This window comes from Pelecanus crispus, chromosome 10 (genome assembly GCF_030463565.1).
Source record: "Pelecanus crispus isolate bPelCri1 chromosome 10, bPelCri1.pri, whole genome shotgun sequence".
In the NCBI taxonomy this organism is placed as follows: domain Eukaryota; kingdom Metazoa; phylum Chordata; class Aves; order Pelecaniformes; family Pelecanidae; genus Pelecanus; species Pelecanus crispus.
This window is the reverse complement of record NC_134652.1, coordinates 6,055,299-6,074,733: the sequence shown is the minus strand read 5'-3', so window position 1 is coordinate 6,074,733 and position 19,435 is coordinate 6,055,299. Positions and strand designations below refer to the sequence as shown.

Genomic DNA, 19,435 nt, shown 5'->3' with positions numbered 1-19,435 from the left:
GAAGTACTAGTTGTAAGTCTTTAAGTCAGCATTATCAGAAATCTGAAACGCAAGCTCATTGCAGTGGGACGTTCTGCCGCGGCAGCAGCCAACCACGGAGAGCCAACCACCAGATTAGCGCTGCCATCCACCGCAAGGACAGACGATCTAATTCGAGAGCATTGTAGAAACGCATGGCTGCCAAGGCAAGCTACACAAGGTTAAAAATAACCACGAAGGCTATTGATTTTTTAAGCGTTCTCTCACCAGAAAATAACAGAAGAGGAAACTAGGTTAGAGACCTAAAAGCTTGCAACTGGCTGCTGATAGCAGCTTTCAAACTGATCGGAACGTGCTCCTTGGCATTTCCCAGACTACTCACTCATCTTTCTGTGTTAGTTCAAGTGGATTTCTGGGAGGCAATTAAAAAAAAAAAAACTGGGAAAGAAAAAAAAACACTATACCTATTTCAGTAATTTTTTGCACCTTTTCAAACAGTGTATCTTTTGTGTGTTGTGAAATTCTTTTCTTCCAAGCCAAATATTTAGTTAAGCATGAAGCAAAGAGAGTGTCCAACTAGCTTTGCAGAGGGAACGGAGACACACACTATTTTTCTACAAGTTTGTCATTATAAAACATTCATGAAAAGTTAAATAAAACATTTGCTTCAGAAGGTCTAAACAGCAATAAACTGTTCACCCTTGCTCTTTCTGGAAACTACTGCAGAATTTTTATGATCTTTTATGGAAATGTTTTCTAACTTGTGTGGCTGCCACATAGCTTGTTTCAGTTACACTTCAGCTGTGTTTCTTAAAGACAAAGACTACTGTAAAAAGACTTAAAGCCTAAAAAAAAAAAAAAAAAAATCACATTAATGGACTATGTGTATTGTATCAGTGTTTTAAACCACCCAGATCAGTCATTAAGTTCACTAAAGATGAGGCAGGAAGGAGAAAAATGCTTAATTTCAAATTTTTACGTGACTATGTTATATGTAAAACTCAGTTTGGAATGATAGGTGCTAATTTTTTTTTTTAGCACAAGAACTGAATACAGCTAAAGAACTAAACTAGCTGGGAACTTCTAGAGAGAGCGGGGGGGGGGGTGTATAAAATATGCTGACAGCTTCTATAATTGACTTCAAGAAGCATTTTTAAAAAAGACAACACTGGGTCAGAAATGCAATGCCTCTGGTGAGATGATACTTCAATAAGAAGAACTGCTAGAGATATCCCCTGTTCTATCCAAATTAGCTACTGATTACATCACTGGGATCAAAAAATTTCCTTCTTGGGATGAAAGGGCCGAGAAGAAATGTTTTCACTGTATTAATTTCATTAAAAAAACCTAGTTCCACATCTGTATCTATCATTTAAATACCAAGAAATACATTTTGACACTTCATATAAAACACAAAGGACGTGCAGGTGGCAAAATGTTCTGAAACATTTACATGCATATATTTCCACATACTTTGGTAATCATCCTGAAGCTGGGGTAGAGCTGGATCATAACATCTTCCAGGTGACTTGCATTCTGCAAAGCCCTCCCTGCATTTCTTACACAGAAACACAGGTATTTTTGCTGTTGAGCAAGACTTGAAAAGGTTTGCAGATACGGACTGCTCTTACTAAGCTTCCTTAAAACCAATGTTCTCATCTGAAGAGCCAGCCTATGCCCTCGGACCTAGCTACTGTTTCTATCTTGTTTCTTTCTATCGTGTTTCTACCTTGTTGTCAGATTTTTGTACTGGAATTCTACAAAGCTAAAGCATAAAATACTACCTGGTTACTCTCATAGTCTTGTCTGTTTCTTGAGGTAAAACCAGAATAACAGACAGCAGTACATCTGTAGGGAAGCTACCTCCACTAGCACTGTCTAGCACCAGCGCTTGATTCAATTATCAAAGTATTTCTGCCTCTTGGGATTATACAAGACACATAAAAAGTTCACTCTTCTGTCTTATTCTCAGATCATCCTTCTATACACTAATATACACATTTTTTCCCAGAAATATAACCAAATGCTATTAAAATTTACTCAATTAAAAAAAAAAAATACAGGCTCCAAAACCATATTTATCCATTTCTCTGTGCATGAATTATTATGACAAGCCTATATTATGATTTATTAAATTTCTTATGATAAATGAAAAAAAAAAAGGTAGACAAACCTCCACTCATACAATTTGTTTGCATAATTATGGTACTCTTGATCTGCTGATCAGCGTTATAATTTGTGTTCCAACTGATCTTTCACTGGTAATACAGGGAAACCACGCCTGTTCAATGAAAGGATGCTCAGCCTACTATCTCCTCTCTGTTCATTATAGAAGTCTCCCTTTTTCAGTTTTTCTAAGCTTTCATGATTTCAATTTTTTTCATTACAGCTTGACTCATTTCACAAAATAAATATAACCACCAGCCAAGCAGAATAAAACCCAAACAAGTAACTTGTAGACATGTTAAATAAATCCCTGGAATTGATTACATGAGTAGCTTTTTGAATGTTATAGACACAGATCCTCATACTAAACATGATTATAGTCTTCCACTACTTTAGCAAAAAAACCCCAACCCCCCCCCGCCCGGCAAAAAGCTAGTGAATAATAGCTCTATTATATTGGGAACAGTACATGGCAACTACTATCTTGGACACGAGATAAAGGTCCATGTACAGCACTTCCATAAAGGGCCAGAGGAAATACATCGAATGTGACAAACTCTAAAACAGATTCTTCCCTTGCACATTTTCACAGCTTCCAAAAATGAGCAGTTCAGGGACTTGGCTAATTCAAGAGTAGCGTTGGATAAACTTCTCCAATAAGCAGTGATACACCCATTTTCCATGACTGTATCTTACCTCGTTCAGAAGCTCTTTATACTTTACTTTATACCACTTAATCATCTGTTGAGGTTCCCCCTAATTCTTCTGATTTTTTCCAACAACTCATTTTAAGATAAGAGTACTTATATTACTAAAACAGTGGATGACTATGCATTTACATAGCAGCTTAATAGGGTTTTGTGTTCCCACAGAGAAAAAAAAACTGAAAAATCAGTTCTTCCACAGCACTACTTAAGAGCAAGTATTATGAAGCAACCTTTAATTAGAAAATCGTTTGCTATGCTTTTCCTCAGGACACCAATTCAATTCAATGAAAATATGCTGACATAAATATTCTTAGGTGCCAACAACTTTGCGTAACATCAGTACTTGACTGCACTCCGACGCACAGACAGCCAGGTCAGTTTTGAAGCTGAAAAGCTGTAGCAACTGACCAAAGGCCTTTGAGAGGGTTGAGAAGATTCCAAGGGAAGTTCAATTTATACCAGACAAACTAAGAGAAAAGGGGATAATCAAGAGTTTAAAAGCCTATGCAGAATATAGTTGTAGCTTCTATGTCAAGACAAAAACAGATTTGAAAATTTTTCACTTGCAAGCTAAACTGGTTTTAATCCCAGGAGCAAGGAAATACTCAAAACTGTTCCTAGAATATTAACTTATTTGGCAGATAGCAAACATACTTCTACCTTACCAAATCCTCTACTCGCCCATGAGAGCAGCACTGAAGATTATAATGATGCTTCCACAGAAAAGGCAAGTTTCGTCACCGCAGGGGTAACACCAACTCTGGCACTTGGAAAAAGTTTATTCCACCATGAAATTTCTACCTTGCTTTTTATTAGAACATATAGAAGTTACTGCCTCAATCAGAAATCAGTCCTGCATCACTAAAATGCATCGCAGGACTCTCCTCAGCAGAATCGCAAACTAGATTCTGCGTAATGAACACACACTATTATTAGTGCTACTGAAGTCTCCATCAGAGATGCAGGAGGAGAGAAGAAAGAAAGGAGGAAAAGGCAAAATTTGAAAAGAGCCATCATCTTGACGGGCACTGAAACGCCAGTTATCACTGGCCTCAGTTTGGCATTAACCAGAGAGTGCCTAGAAGTTCAAAGAAATCTTTGGTGTCAAGTATTCAATGGATTCTCTGCCCTGGAAATGATCTAGTCCCCTTTCTCACATAAAATCTTGACGAAAAGATGTAGAGACATTGCATAGGTGCAAAAAGAGGGCCTCCTTTCACACTCATTGAGCAATAATCGGCTTCATGGTTCACATACCTTTTGTTAATATTGTGAACCGTTTTATAACTTTCTGCGTTAGTGTTATTTTCAAATAATCACCAAAATTCTAAATCTATTCCTAAGATTGCCTCTTAATGTAATAAGGTTAATATTAAATTAGTCTAGCATCTAATATAGGCAGACAGTTATTGCAGTGCCAACGATCTAAGAATATATTCCAAAAAGTTGTTGTTAATATGTCCCATAAAAATTTTTGTTGGATTCTGAATTTAAATATAGGCAGGTTTCTGAATATGAAGTGTTCAGCCAAATATAAAATTAAATACGTTTCCTAAACTAGAAACTTTCCAAACACAAAAGTGTGCAGGACTCTCCCTGAAAAGGAGGTTCACCTACCATACACAGATATATTAGCTTGCACAGATTAAAAGCTAAATTTAATTTTTAGAGCAAAAAAATTCCTGGACATTTGCCAGTTTAAAGCCCAAAGCAGACTTGTTACTACCCTGATAAAAAGCCCTGTGTATAGGACAGAATTTCATTCTACCTTTACTTAAAGAACCGCTTGGCTCCATAGTGTCTGTATGATATATTAAAAAGTCTGAAAAACAGGAAGAAGAAAAAGTTTCAGGTCTTTCAAATAGCATTTTCCACCCTTTCTCTCAATAACTTGGATCAGTTTTACCCTACTTGGTATCTTCTGTTCTTAAAAGTGACTTAGATAATTCTCCTCCCACACAAATTCAGTATTAAAAAAAAGAAAACCCACAACAACAAAAGAAAAAAGGCTTCTAACCTACATCAAAACATTTTGTGTAAAGTATTCTTCAGTTTACTTCTTGCAGGCATCAAATACAAAATGCTTTTGATTGAAGTGACAGACCTTTAGTGCCTAATAACTGTCAGTAGAAAGACCTTCTTAGCCAGATAGTCACATGAACACACAAGATAATTTACCAGTGCTAAAGAAGGGCCTCAATTAAAAGCCATCAGCATCAGACCGAGTTTTGACATTTACTAGAAGCTTCAGAGAAGATCCTATGTCTCCTCTGGAATATTACCTGAACAAACATGATGCAAGAGAGAGAAGATAAAGGCAGAGTAGGGAAATGCCTACGGCAAGTAACAAGGAAAAAGATGAGGATAAGAACCCATTAAACTATGAGCAGTATGCACAGAAATCCACCTCCTTCCTGTTCAACAGGAACTCCCATGACTGACTTTACACCTTAAGGTGGTAGAAACCAGAAGTGTCCTTAATGTACCTTTATAATCTTTCCTCCCCTAGACTCCCTCGGTTGAAAAACAAAGTTCCATGGGCAATTAAGGCCATCAAACCCAAGTCTGCACCAAACCATGCACTCTGACCCAAACAGGGATTAAATTAACTGAGAGCTAGCTGCTATTCAGAGCTGAACTGCAGCCATCATGATTTTGCTCTTGATTCTTCATGATGTAATGATTGCATTAAAAAAAAAAAAATCTTAATTTTAAACAAAGAATAAGCAAGTATACGAAGTTCTTACCACCCTCTCTGCAGCAGCAAGATTTTCAGAGCAAAAGCATGGTGGAACATACGCTCTAAGCATCAGGGCTGAAATACATTCATTGTAGCAGACAAATCAAGTCCCTACTCAGGCCAGGTGATGCCTGGTACCAATCTAGTAAATAGCTCAATCTTTCTTGGTATGTTCCCAATTTTTACCTTATTATAATTAACCCAATTTATGTCAGCAATTATAAAAAGGGCAGAGACTACTACATAGTGTTATGAGTCCTATTATTTCACAAAACAAAGTGGAATAAATTTTATGGCTTTCCACAGTAGCATTAGAGAGATCTCACAAAAAAGCTCTCCTTACACTCTTTTGACCTAGAGCCAAAAATGATTACATGGTTTTATTATTCTACCTGGAAAGCAGCCACAGCTTACTAGGTATCACTTCTGCAAGTATTGCTGTCAAGAACAGAAATGTCTGACTAGAGAGTCGATCAATATTGAAGTCTTATATTTGCAGTAGATAGAAATGACAGATCTGAGGCAGCAGCTTCATTAATTCTACTAATGCAAATCTTGTGCCACCTGCCAGAGAAATGGAGAATAGCTGCTTGTTTAGAACCCTACAAGTACTTTTTTTTTTTTTTTTTTAACTTATTAGATTAGGATTAGCATCCCGTAAACACCATTTTAAAAGCAGGTTTTATTCATATACAAGATACTCTCACTGAATCTCAGACAATCAGCTGGCGGGAATATTTTTGCACTATTTCTACTGCAAAGGTGAATTCTAGTTGAGAGGTATGCTTAGCAACGAAGTGTGAATAAAACTGAGATTTTTTTAAACCTTCACCTGTTAAATTAAGCAAGTCAACAAAAAATTAAGGAGAAATGTGGAAAAGGTACCAAACAGCTTTAAAGCAGAAGATGCTTTTGCCATCAGAAAAGCACTTCCATACTATTATCCCATTTCCAGTGGAAATCTCAAGTCCCAGACCTCTTTACAAATCATGTACAAACAGCAGCTCTACTTAACTCATTACTAAAAGTTTTTTAGTTATGGTGGTATATAATCCTTCTCTCTTCAACTCCGTTTCCCCTGGACTGAAGCCTGCAACAGAAGCTTGCTAAACACCACAACGCTTTCCCTCCCACATGGAAAGGGCAATATTTTAATATTTAGAATCACTCTAAGAGACAGCATTTCCCAGCATTTAACTGTGCATTTAAAAAGATGTTTTCATGAAGGTGCATGCAGTGAACTGTACCTCATTTTCGCCACACTCAGAAGGTGTATCCTTGTGTATAGCCATCTGATACTTGGCAAATAAAGAGGCTGATTGGTTGAAGGATGATTTGAACTGGGGGTCCTCAAAGGAAACAGGTACTAACCTCACCTTCAGAGCAAGGAAAATACAAGCATGCTATTTTGAGTGCATATAATCAGATAATATGCTTCTGAAGGTAAGGCTAGTGAAAGATCTCCTCCTATCCACTTCAAAGCCTCTGAAGTCAGTTTTCTACTTCAAACATAGTAACAAGAAAATCCTCCCACGGGGGAAAGTCTGACAACTAACACTAAGCTTCAACTGACCGTCGATACTTTCATTCAAGAATAAAAATTGTGTAACACTACAACACTTCAAAGCACCAGTTTATTGAACCTATTTTTTGACCAAGTTATCTAACAAATCAACCACAAATTTCATTTTCATTGTACGGTCTGAAGGACTTTTAAAATGTATTCTTTTTAATGGCACATCACTCATTGCCCCAGTTTGGCAATTACATATTCTTGCTACATAAACTTTTTCTCCCAGCGCCTGAATTTTTTTTCTTTGCAGTATTAGAGAGGTAGTATGTCTGACAGCTAACTATTACACACCGCCTGGTCATTACAACAAGCGGTAACAATGTGTAGTTTAGATGGAGCGTGCTGATTACTCCTTGAAGGGCTTATATTGAAAATGAAGAGGTTTATAAAACATCTGCGAACCTTAAACCAACAATTTCTCTGTGTGATAAATTCTTCACTCACATGCTGGCCCTGATCATGCTTGTTCCTCCTTATGGAAGCATTCAAACCAGAGCCAACGAGGCTAGTTATTAGGGTGTCCAGGTGGTTTTAGTTCTTATGAGATTTGTGTTTATAAGGCCCACAATATCTATCTCCAAAAGCTTCATCCTCTCCATCTCTTACCCAACAGCATCCCCACGTAACTTCCTTAACTTTTCTGTCTGCAATTAAGACCAAATATTTGTGGCACTCACAAAGAGGTATCAAAAGAGTTTGCACTTTCAGGACGTTGATTTTCTTTGACACAGTATTTGACACATGCCTGAGTATGCAATGGATATAAAATCCACATTTGTTTCTCCTACAAACAAGACACATGAAATAGAGGGGAAGCTGAGCTTTCCATAAAATTAATTTGGCCTTCTGACCTGATTTATAGTTGGTTTATCAGGTGGGTCCTTGTGAATAACCATCTGGTAACGTTTATAGACCTGGTAAGACTCCTGAAATGTGGCTTTGAACTGTGAACTTGGTGGAGATGATCTCACCACCCTCACCTTCAGAAGAAGTTAAACACATTTATTATTACAACATCATGCAATAACTAAATACATACACAAACATCACAACAGAGAGACATTTTGAATTCCTGCACAAGGGCCCTAACAATTTAATTAATCTTAGCCAACAGCCTTCCAATTCTTCAGCTCAATTTAGGCTACTGAAGGCTTTTATATTTACACTGAATAACATATAACGTTTTCAAACTGCAAATTAAGATGGCTAAAATGCCTATAGGAGAACTACACAAATAGTTTTCAGGAAATAATACCAACAAATGGTATGCAGATTGACATTTTAAAGATATTTGCTGTACTTTTTAAAATCCTCTCTCATAGTTTCATGCTACACTGAAAAATACTTGAAGGACCCAGGCATCTGGAAGACTCATATCTGTGCTCTTTAGATAAAGACCATGATTTTTTGCAATAATCCCACGGGGATTTATTGATATTTTTCAAATTCAAAGAGGAAGATGAAACAATGTTTCCATATTCAATTATGAATTAATTGTAATAGGAAGTTATCCATCTTCCCCACCATCACCCTTACACACACAAAAATAAGACAATTATTTTTACAAAATCTACAAATTAAAAATTGGTTTTAGTAAAAGTGATTGCTCCTTAACCAAAAGAATGCTATCACATGAACAACAGTGCATTTCTTTTCAAGCATATTTAAGGACATGTTCCATTTCAAAAAGCACTTAATTTTCAGTATGGTTCTAATTTCAAAAATAGCATTGGTTCTGATCTACAAAAAAAAAAAGAAAGAAAAAAAAAAAACAAAAGCCAAACCAAAAACAACCAAAACACCACACTTGACAACCATAGTAAGGAGCAAAGACAATCTAGGAAAACACTGCTGGAACCATCCTCCTTTTAATTCTCCCTGCATCTTCTAAATGAAGATGTTCAGACAAAGTCGTCGTACTTCTGTTATACGACTCATCAGAGAATCTGGAGGAGTCAGTGAGATGGATCCATTTCACAGCTTCTTGTCAGTTATTCAAAGTGAATCTTTTAAGTCATCATCACTATCTCTTTGAACAATTACCAAAAGAATATTAAAAAATTTATCTTCCAACACCATCACTGATAATAGTAACTCCAGGAAAATACCTATACTCAGATAGTTTTCCAGCTTCCAGGAAAAAAAAAAGAAAGAAAAAAAAAAAGAAAAAAAAATGATTTTATGGGTTAGAAAGTCCAAAAGTCTTCCAGATGACTGTCTCCATATTACTAACAGATTTAATGGCAACCACTGTATTAAGCAGCATTTTCTACCATCACTTTTACAGCTTCCAAAGACATCAACACATATCAACGATGTTTATAAAGAGCAGCTATCTTCTTATCTGTTTAATTTTACGAACAGTTACTGCTTTCTTGTCAAGATTCATTAGCATAGATAGCTTAAGTATTTATATACTGCAGAACTAAATATTGAACCTCTCTCATCATTCAACACTCCGTTAATTCCAAGTCTTTCATTTTCAAGTCACACTGTATGAAACCAATTTACAAGTTATTTTGGGAACTGTACTGCACTCGGCTGCGACTGACTGCAAGTGCAAGAGCACCCTCTTGTGGTTACACAGAGCTCAGCTGCACCATATAGATATCAGGCAGTACCACATATATTCCAAGATTTAAACTACAACCATTCCATAAAGTCACAGATACGAAACACCTAAGCATTTAAAAAACCCCTTAACTAGACTTTTCCTTAATTTGCCTGCAACAACAGCGAATGAGACGTTACCTCTAATTTGTGTGGTGCATCATCAGGTAAAGAGACAAAAACAAAGTCTTCAATGGTTTTAGGTTGGTTTGTTTTAGATTTAGAGTTTTGCAAGAGGAAAACTTGATCTCCTGCTTGAAGTGGAGAGCCTTCAAACGTGCACATCTGGTTCTGAAGGAGTTTCTGCAGTTTTCTTTCTTTCCGTATGTCCTTTGCTTTTCGACACGGTGGCTTGCTCAAATCAGCCCCTTTGCCTGCAAGGGTGCAAGCAAAGAATTAAACATCGCATTTTGCAACAAACAAGTTGTTCTTACATAATCACTGAAAATAAATGGTTAAAATCACCATTAATTGCAGACTGTAGCCTGAACATAACATGTCTTTCCCATTTACAACCACCGACAATGCCCGATGCCAAGCTAAGTTGCAGTGATTTTTTCCTCTACAGCCGTTTAATGCAGCACTTCAATATGGAAACACCTTGACCACGATTGCACTCCAAAGCCAAGGATATATTTAAAAACTAAAATGAAAAGACTTCCTGCTAAGTCTGTCCTTTAAATCATTTTGCCACGTCCCCCTCCCAGAAACAAAGAAAAGCTCCTGTTTAATGTATGGTATGATGGTGTACTACATCCAAACAGCTACAGGATCAGCTTGAAATACTGAAAGGAAAGAAATACAGCCACAAAACCTCACAGCCAAATTCAGAGAGAATTTTTCTACTGCATTAAAAACCCAGGTAGCTACACAACAGACTCCCGTAGAAGACACACACACACAAAAAAAAAGCATTTACTTTTTGTCACCTGGAATCCTTATGCAGTATACAGAAATGCTGCCAATGACAGCGCCATGAGTGCCAATGCTACTAATGTCATGTAAAAGAAGAGTAAAAGGCCACATAATCTTACATCTGCTTAAAATCATATTCAGATTGTCTGGTTTTACTAATTGATTCACTATTTATCAATTCACCTCCATGTTTAACAGATCGACTGTTCATAACGTTCTATTTATGAAATGCTATTTTACTTAAAAGGGAAGTCAAACCAAGAAAACAAATGGATCAGCAAGGAAAATAGTAATTATAACTACAAGAACTTAGTTTTAAAGAATATAAATCCAAAGACATGCATAAATAAAAACATAAAGTGGTCCAAACTCCTCAAAGAAGGGACCAGATTAATTTTATAGTTAGGACAGTAGCGTAGAATAAAAAGTCATGATATAAGAATGCCAGTACTAGAAAAATTAATACAGAATTTTCTTCAATTAAATTAAACAAACAAAAAAAAAAGATGGCTGGTCCTCATGCTACCCACCAAATGCACTGAAAGGATGGTTACCAAATAAATAACCTACTTAAAAGTAGCAATTTCCCTAGACGGTATTATTTGCATCGATACTGATTGTAACTCCATACATTCAAATTTGTGAAAATTACAAAAAGCGAGAAACATTTTCATAACGCTATCAGTGCTGCCTTTTATCTTCCCTTAAGTTTTGTACATCATTGTTGGCTATTCCTTGTAGCGCACACAAGTAACCGAACACCATACCTCACCCCAGCAGCTGCGTAAGAGCTGTACGCTGGAAACAGTGGTGGGAGAAATAATCAGTTTTCAAGGAATACCCGTCTCAGCCTGGCAGCTGCTGGTGCAAGTTCCAGAGAGAGGGAAAGTTGCACTCAAAATTTCACCAGCAGCCAGAGTTACTTTGTATTACATTAGCTAATTCCCCATTTTTTATTACTTCTTTTTTTTAAGGCAGCAGTAGATGAGTTGGAGGCCAAAAAAAGAGCCGTAATACTAAAACATTCAAAAGGAGAGGAAGAGTGGAAAAACCTACTCCCCTATAGGGAAATACAATCATATATCTTGCACAGAAGAAAAACTGCAACAAATATTATGACAAACTGCTGAAGAAGTCTTTTATGCCATGAGCTTTCTCCTGAAATCCATGTATTTGGCAACTTTTGAAAGACTTACCTTTTCAAATGGGAAAGTACCCTCAACAGTGAGGTGCCTTCATTTAAAGCATTAGGAAGAAGACACATTTCCAACTCTGTTAACATTTGTAAGAAATAAAAAAGAATCCAAACCCAGACTTAACTACGGCTTATCCCACTTGACTCTCTTGGAGGCCTGGAAATTACATGGAAATTGTTTTTTTCCAGAACTCCTAGGAAAACGTAGTTAGAGCTTTCTTTCCTCCTCTTTCTTCTTACTAGTAACTTATTAGCCAGAAGTGACATCTTTCTTGTCCTCTACTGGCTTCAAACCTTCCCATGAACAATGGGAACAGTGATATCCTTCTTCAAATTGGAAACGGTGAGAGCACAGATATTTTGAAAGCTCACTGACGTGTTTAAGAGTCACTTCACCTGCAAAGAATTGCAGCCCTCAGAGCCACTGCCTGCATCTTTCTTTATCAATAGATACACCATAGGAATTGGCAAAATACTTTATACTGGGATCAATTTTCAAGTATCAGTAAGGCTATAAACTATTCTTTTTAATGTGCATACCATACTGAGTTTACAGAGTCTATACGCGCACTGCTGGGGCAAGTTAGCAGCAAGCTCTTCGCGGCTCACCCGGAGCAGCCCCAGTCTGGTTGTGCCGTGCAGACTCCACGACAGCTGAAACGTTGAGAGCATCTCAGGAACTTGGAAAAGGAGCTGATACCACACTGGCACTCTTCAGACATCCTACAATTGCACTAGCAGATTTTATGATTGAGTGTTCTCACCTCTCAGCTAAGGTTTTTGAGTATTTGTTTCATCCATACAGCTAAAATTACTCACCAGAAAAGGACAAGTATTATGAGGAAATGACAGACATCATGTGACCTGTCCATGGGCAAACAAGTCAGAGTAAGAGTTTATTTTAAATACTCATGCTACATTTGAAGAATGTTTGGGTACTTCATCTGCATTGGGATCTGTTTCATGTCTCATATCTTCTATAAGCTGTAAGTTAGCAAGAAAAACTTCTTAAAACAATGAACGCGCATAGAGGCATAAGCAAACCTTCTTTTCTATCTGAAACTGTGCAGGAACAGCCCATTATTCCTATAGGACAATGACCTGTTTTGTTTATAAAGAAATAAAAATGCAATTAAACAATCTTATTACGGAATAAGTCTACATTTTCCAAGATGAAAACTAAACATCTTTCTCTATCTGGAAAATTTTAAACTGAATTCGACCTGTGACACCACCTACCCTTAAAAAAAAAGAAATTAAGGACGAATGAAATAAGCTGATGCATTTATTATTCACTTTTATATTTCATTTAAAACCTCCAGAAAGAAAGAAGCACACTAATGCATATTGCTCCTCTATAAAAGTAAATCCCTATTTTCTGAAATAGAGTACAAACAATGTTTCAGGCTTACTTTATCTGCATTTCCAGTGTTTCAAGTTTTCCCAATGTTACTCTTAACACAACCGGAGACCGTACCTCACCTTTTTCAAAACCATGGCAGGTTTACACTAATAATTTACCCAAGACTGCCATCTGCTGTCAATATCCACTTAGTTTGCTTCCAAAATGAAGTTTACATAACCCAAAGTTTGTCATCAATTATTATAAAAACAAGAGGGTTTTGAAAATTTGCATAACAAATAAACATTATATAAATGGGCTATAAAAGTTAAAATTAAAATCAAAATATAAAATACAGTCTTAAAAGTTCTGGAATAGTTTTCCACGAACATGTAACACTACTGCTTCTATGCAGTACTACTGGTTTCCTGATCAAGCATTTCTGAACACTTTCCTTTTTGTTTAGATGCAAAATGACTTGTTGAACTGGTGAAAACCTGATCCAATTGGAATGAGTGTTCATTAAGGAAAAAACATTATTTTTGCTTGAAATGAGCCATCTTATAGAAGGAGACAAAAATCTTTGTGAAGGAAAAAATGCTTTGAAGTTCTCACAAATACTGGCACAACATGTAATAGGTGAGTGGAATTAGGAATTAGTATGACATCCCAACACATGCAGAAATTCTAAAGTATCCAGTCTCCATGAGGATTTTAACTAACATTACTCGCCATGTATTGGCTAACCGCAATTCAGAAAATATACTTTATTATACAGGCCATTGTAGAGGCTACACAAAACTGGACACCCTGATCTGTAAGACAAGGCTGCCTCATCTCCAACCTTTGGGCCACAAAGAGCCTGTCAGCAATTCTACCTTCTTCGCCAGTGCAGGCTGTTGGTCAAATGAATTATTCTGGTGCTAATCCATCCACCCTTTACCATCTTCCTTCCAGAAATCACCCACGTTCAACAAGAACACAGCCAGAATGCAAAAGAAGCCGTAGGAGAGGCAACCCACAGCGCTCTGCGGGCACGTCCCGGGAGCAGTAGTTTCCAGCACTTCTTTTTAACTCGGGGACCCTCAAGGACTCCTCTGCATGATCCCACCACGCACAGGATCACTGTACCCAGCTCCTAGTCTTGCACGACCAGAGAGTCCAACTCGAGGAGAAACAATTATTGATTTACTAGGCAAGACAAGAAGGACATCACCAGCTGTGACACGTGGTCCTCCCTGTCAACAACAAGCTACGTGAACAGCTTAACACCACAGCAAGCAGATGTAGATTCCAGGCTCTCGTGCCACAGCAAAGGGTACCATAAGAGCTATCACATGAAAAAGATTACAGCCAGATGACTGACAATGAGATCATCCTTTTTTCGGGTAAAGATCTCACGTTCAAATTCAGCCCAAAGACAGCATTTCAGAAATCTTTACAATTAGGACACAAAAGCTTGACTGACAGGTAACTTCCATATTGAAAAAAGTGACCATACTATTAAAATTAGTATTATACTAAAAATTATTATATTAAAAATGCCACCAGTATTCCATGTACTTTCACACAAAACTGTAGAAATGAATAAGCATTTACCTTCAGTTTTTGGCACATGAGAGCTGTAGCATTGTATAAATGCCTCAGAAGTAAAATGAGGTAGATCGCCTTACTTCTTGTACATACTTACTGCACTTCCTTGCAGAAATACAATATTAAGTTCACGGCAAGAAGAAAAAAGGAGAAATTACTACAGTTTTTCATAATTTCACATCCTCTAGTGACATTGCTTTTCTAATCTAAAGTCAGCCAAAATCTAAAACAAGGCAAGCTCCCAAACAGATAAAAAAGCTCAAGTAGAAAATGTCATTCTTTATAGAGAACCAGAAAAATCTGTACTTTTTTTTTTAAACAGCAGAAAGCTGTACAATTTTCTTTAAGCCTACAAAATAACAAACACAACCACATACTGAAGGTATTTCCAATGCCAGTTAGATCTGTGGCAAATAGTCTATGAAAGCGTAAAAAAAATAGTCTTAAACAAGTTATTCACAGGGTGTAAACAACACAAACTGTATTACAACAAGATGGCCTGCAGAAATGAATAAATGTGAAAAAACAATACCTAGGGTGGTTTTTTTGGGGTCTTAAACTAGTTTCCTACTGCTGCACAAGAGACAAGGTTAAGCCTTAACCTAACTCAGTAACTAGCACTCCTGCAGCACCAGCCAGAGCTGTATCCAGCTCTCAGTCTTGCACGACCAGAGTCTCCAACTCAAGGAGAAACAATTATTGATTTACTAGGCAAGATAAAAAGGAGGACATCAACAACACGCGAAACCATCCATAGTATACTCCAATTACTACCAGAAATTTGACTACCTGGCTTAGGTGGTGCATGAACAATTTTAGCCGTACGTGATGGCTCTCCAGGGACCGGCGTGTCTTTATCTGCACATCTCTGAAGAGAACCTGCTTCCACCTTCTGCACATTCACCTCTCCTTTTGTTTCTCCTGTGTCCTCATCTTCATTCTCCACCCTCTCCGTGTGATCCACGCTCAAGGGAGTCAGTTCAGACTGACTGACATGAGATTCGCTTTTGTATGCAAAATCGCACGCGACCACATCATCTATATGGGAATCCATGGGCTCTTCTGTAAATAATTAAAAACTGCATGAGTGAATTTCTCTCTGTATAACCCCAGCTCACGCTTTGCACTATTAACATTAGATTAACTCATTTCCAATTTTACAATTGTTTTCCAACAGATAAAGTGACTGTTTGCAGTAGTCTGAAAACTGAAAGCTTCCTTTACGACCCCGAATTACTAGCACCAACTCACTTGTAAGAACAGTTTTATTTTCTCCACTAAAAAGGTGCAGTCAACTAACTTCAAACAAACAACAACAACAAAAAGATCCAAAAAACCTAACACACACACACACACACGAGGCAAATTATAATGATTCAGAACCAACACAACAAATTCCACCACAACTGAGAACAGCTGGTTTTGGTGTTGGATAAATGGGGTGTGACTGTTCAATCACCTGGAAGAAAAACCTTCTTTTCCTTGCCTGCTCTTCCTTAGTCCTCTCCAGATTATCACTTTTATGACAGAGATAAAAACAGGATCTAATGCTCTACGGCACCCAGCTAGAAAGCAAGCAAGTGCCCAGAGATGAAAAAGAAAGTAAGCTGCTCTACACAAAAAGGAAAGAAAGATATTCTTCAACAGAGCAAGTCAGCTGCACAATTTGGTCTCTGGGCTACACAGTGCTCTTGATTCAAAACACGCTGTGAAGATACAACCTACCCAGACCTTTCTAAAGGGGTCTATGTACAAAAATCAAAGCGTTTTAGCCATCTGATCGCTCGAGCAGGTACTTTATCCTCCTTTCAAACATCAGCGTTGGTTTTCAAACACTAAGAATGTCTTACCTTCACTCACTAATTTCGAAACATCTCCTTTGGAAATAAATTTCAACATTTTCTTCAGAACTTTCTTGTGAGATTTGGAGGTCTGAAAACACAAAGCCTGGCACCTTAAAAAGAAAAAATTATGACCATGTCTTCTGTGAAAAATTATTTCAAAAAAAAAAGTTAAGGAACCACTTTAAAAAATTACACTGTATGTGTACTTTCTAATTATTTCTTAAGTTTCTCTATATTAAGTGGTCAAATATTTTATCAACACTTTTGAGTTAATAAAATTATGTTGCCTTGTACTGCATAATATCATTCTTTATGGCATGTTTTGTGTGCATATCACTATAATCACTAAAATACGCCAAGGTGACCTCAAGCACTGCATAAAAAAGCTTTCGTAGGAGGCTAATATACTAGAATTTCTCATCCGTCTTATAGATGCAGCATTGATACTAACTACAAATGCCGGAGAAGCGTATCTACAATTCTTCATACCTATTCAACAGACAGCCTCTCTTATTTGGGCTACTAAAGCAGTGTTTGTGGGGTACAGACAAACTGGTTCACCCGCAACCAGTGAGCAAGGGAGCAATCACAGACTCTTGCATTGGATTGCAACCCAGAAGCAAAAGGCAAGGGTACAAACTTAGCAGACTGCTTACAGGAACATGTCACCGAGCCGCTGATGTGCCTGTGCACGAACCCAACACCACATATTTAGCGTTCAAAGTATCATTAAAAGTCAACAAACTTTTCAAGTATTCTGTATTTCAAGCAGTAAACGCAAATGGTCAGATCACTTACAGTAGTATATTTTGAGCTTCTTACCTTATCGTGTATTGAGGACAACACGTTTGATTCATGATAGGTTTGTAGACATATTTTCCACTTCTAAAAATAATAATAAATATGGATTGATTTTTTTCTTACTCATACTACAAAATAAATGGAAGACCAACCTTTTCTGTTAAAACAATATCAAAGTATAATATGATAGCTAACAAAAGTCAAGAAGCAAGTTCTTCAGCTTTTTGCTGCTATACTAAAAGACTATCTTTCTACAATAACTGAGCATATTCCTGTTCGACAGCATCATGTTACAAAAAGTTGCAGAGCAGTGGACAAGCAGTTCTATTTCAATTACTTATGGAAACTAGGTAACTCTTTTCACAGCCCTAAATTTTAAATCTGGATTCTAAATTGTATCTAAACTGACAACACGGTTTTGTATTTTCTTTTTAAAATTACCTTCGCCATCCTCTGTCTATGAGATCCTGGTAATCTTGAACTGTCATTGAATGCGCCCACATACCTGAAATAAATAATACAGTAACACACTTGACTGACCACACTCATGCTTTAAAATACAAGAAGCCCCACAGAAATATTACCGTAAATCTGAGCGGCTAATGGCGACTTTCGAATAGATGTCTTTCAAGGATTTGGCACGTTCATAAACCTCACAAATGACTGATGTCAACACCCACACAAAACCAACATAAGTCTTGGGATGCAATCAACGCTATTGCTGTGACCGCACAAGTTACAAGTTCACCTCTCCACCTGCTGTCTTTCCTAGAGATACACCAACAAAATAACATAAAATTGCTCCTTAATTTTCTTAAAATCAGTCGCAAACACTGGGCCAGAAGAACTCTTCTTCCGAGAGGCACTGAACTGACGCGGCCCATGCCCAGGGACCCCTGGGAGAGCAATGGCCCGGGCGGCTGCAGAGCCCAGCCCGGGACTGCCGGGGACCGCCGCCTCCTCACCGGGCCAATGGCCCCGGCGGCTGCAGAGCCCAGCCCAGCCGAGCCCAGCCCGGGACTGCCGGGGACCGCCGCCTCCTCACCGGGCAACGGCCCGGGCGGCTGCAGAGCCCAGCCCAGCCCGGGGACTGCCGCCTCCTCACCGGGCCACAGCCCACGGCCCGCTTCCCGCCGAGCCGGCCTCAGCGAAGCGAGCCCGGCCCCGGCCCCGGAGCCGTGAGCCCTGCCAGGCCGACGCTCTCCGCCCCCGCGAAGCCGGGCCGTGGCTGGAGGCTCAGGCAGGGCAGCTGCACCGAGCGGTAAAACGGCACGGAGGGAACGCTCGGGGCGGGAGCCTGACTGCACCCCCAGTTCGGGTGCGTGTGTTACCGCAGCAACAATTAAAACATCCCATCCCTTACAAAGCTTTCCCGTTATTTTTGACGGTTTGCCCTTAGGCTGGAGAAGCGCTCCTGCAGACCCAGAGCGTGAGGCGAGGTTTCCCGGGGAGCCCCCGGCCCCCCCGGCAGCCCCGCAGGCCGCCCCGGGAAGCCCGCGCCCCGCCGGCCCAGCGGAAGGGCTCCCGGGCTCTCTCCGGCTCACCCTCAGGCCTCCCTCAGCGGCACCAGCGCGGAGCGGCCCCGCAGCCTCCCGCCGCCCCCTCCTCCGGCAGCACCGGCGCGGCCCGGCCCGCTCGCGGCGCCTCTCCCAGCCCGCCCTGCCCGCGGGCCGCACCGTGGGAGAGGTTGCCTGTCTCGTTCTTGCAGTAGCCGCAGCGGTAGCCATCCTCTCCGCCGAAGTACTCGACGATGCTGGGAGAGCCGCCGGCCGCCGCCATCGCCCCCGGCTCAGGCCAGCGCCCTGCCCGCCGCCCCGCACGGCGCCCCGGGGGGCCCGGAAACGGCCGCCGCCGCCGCCATCTTTGCTACGGGCAGGGCAGGGGCAGCGCCCACAGGAAACGGCGGCCCCGCCATGTTGGCCGCGGGCAGCCCCGGCGAGCTTCCCCCATCTTTAGTGAGGGCGGGCGCG

At 39.4% G+C, this 19,435-nt stretch overlaps 1 protein-coding gene across 5 annotated transcripts in view; it reads right to left on the bottom strand.

The window, feature by feature from the left end:
* Positions 1 to 19,244, bottom strand: part of ATE1 (arginyltransferase 1) — an 87,099-nt gene extending 67,855 nt beyond the window's left edge. For 2 of the 5 annotated variants that reach the window (XM_075717397.1, XM_075717398.1), the window contains exons 1-7: positions 19,142 to 19,244; positions 17,907 to 17,970; positions 17,487 to 17,549; positions 16,671 to 16,774; positions 15,610 to 15,882; positions 9,917 to 10,149; positions 8,017 to 8,145 (exon numbers count right to left, since the gene is read on the bottom strand). In XM_075717397.1, coding sequence (XP_075573512.1) covers positions 8,017 to 8,145; positions 9,917 to 10,149; positions 15,610 to 15,882; positions 16,671 to 16,774; positions 17,487 to 17,549; positions 17,907 to 17,970; positions 19,142 to 19,244 — 969 coding nt within the window. Of the gene's footprint in view, positions 1 to 6,839; positions 6,969 to 8,016; positions 8,146 to 9,916; positions 10,150 to 15,609; positions 15,883 to 16,670; positions 16,775 to 17,486; positions 17,550 to 17,906; positions 17,971 to 19,141 lie in introns of all 5 variants that reach the window. The other 3 variants (XM_075717395.1, XM_075717396.1, XM_075717399.1) reach the window with 3 other exon arrangements.
* Between the last annotated feature and the right edge of the window lie 191 nt (positions 19,245 to 19,435).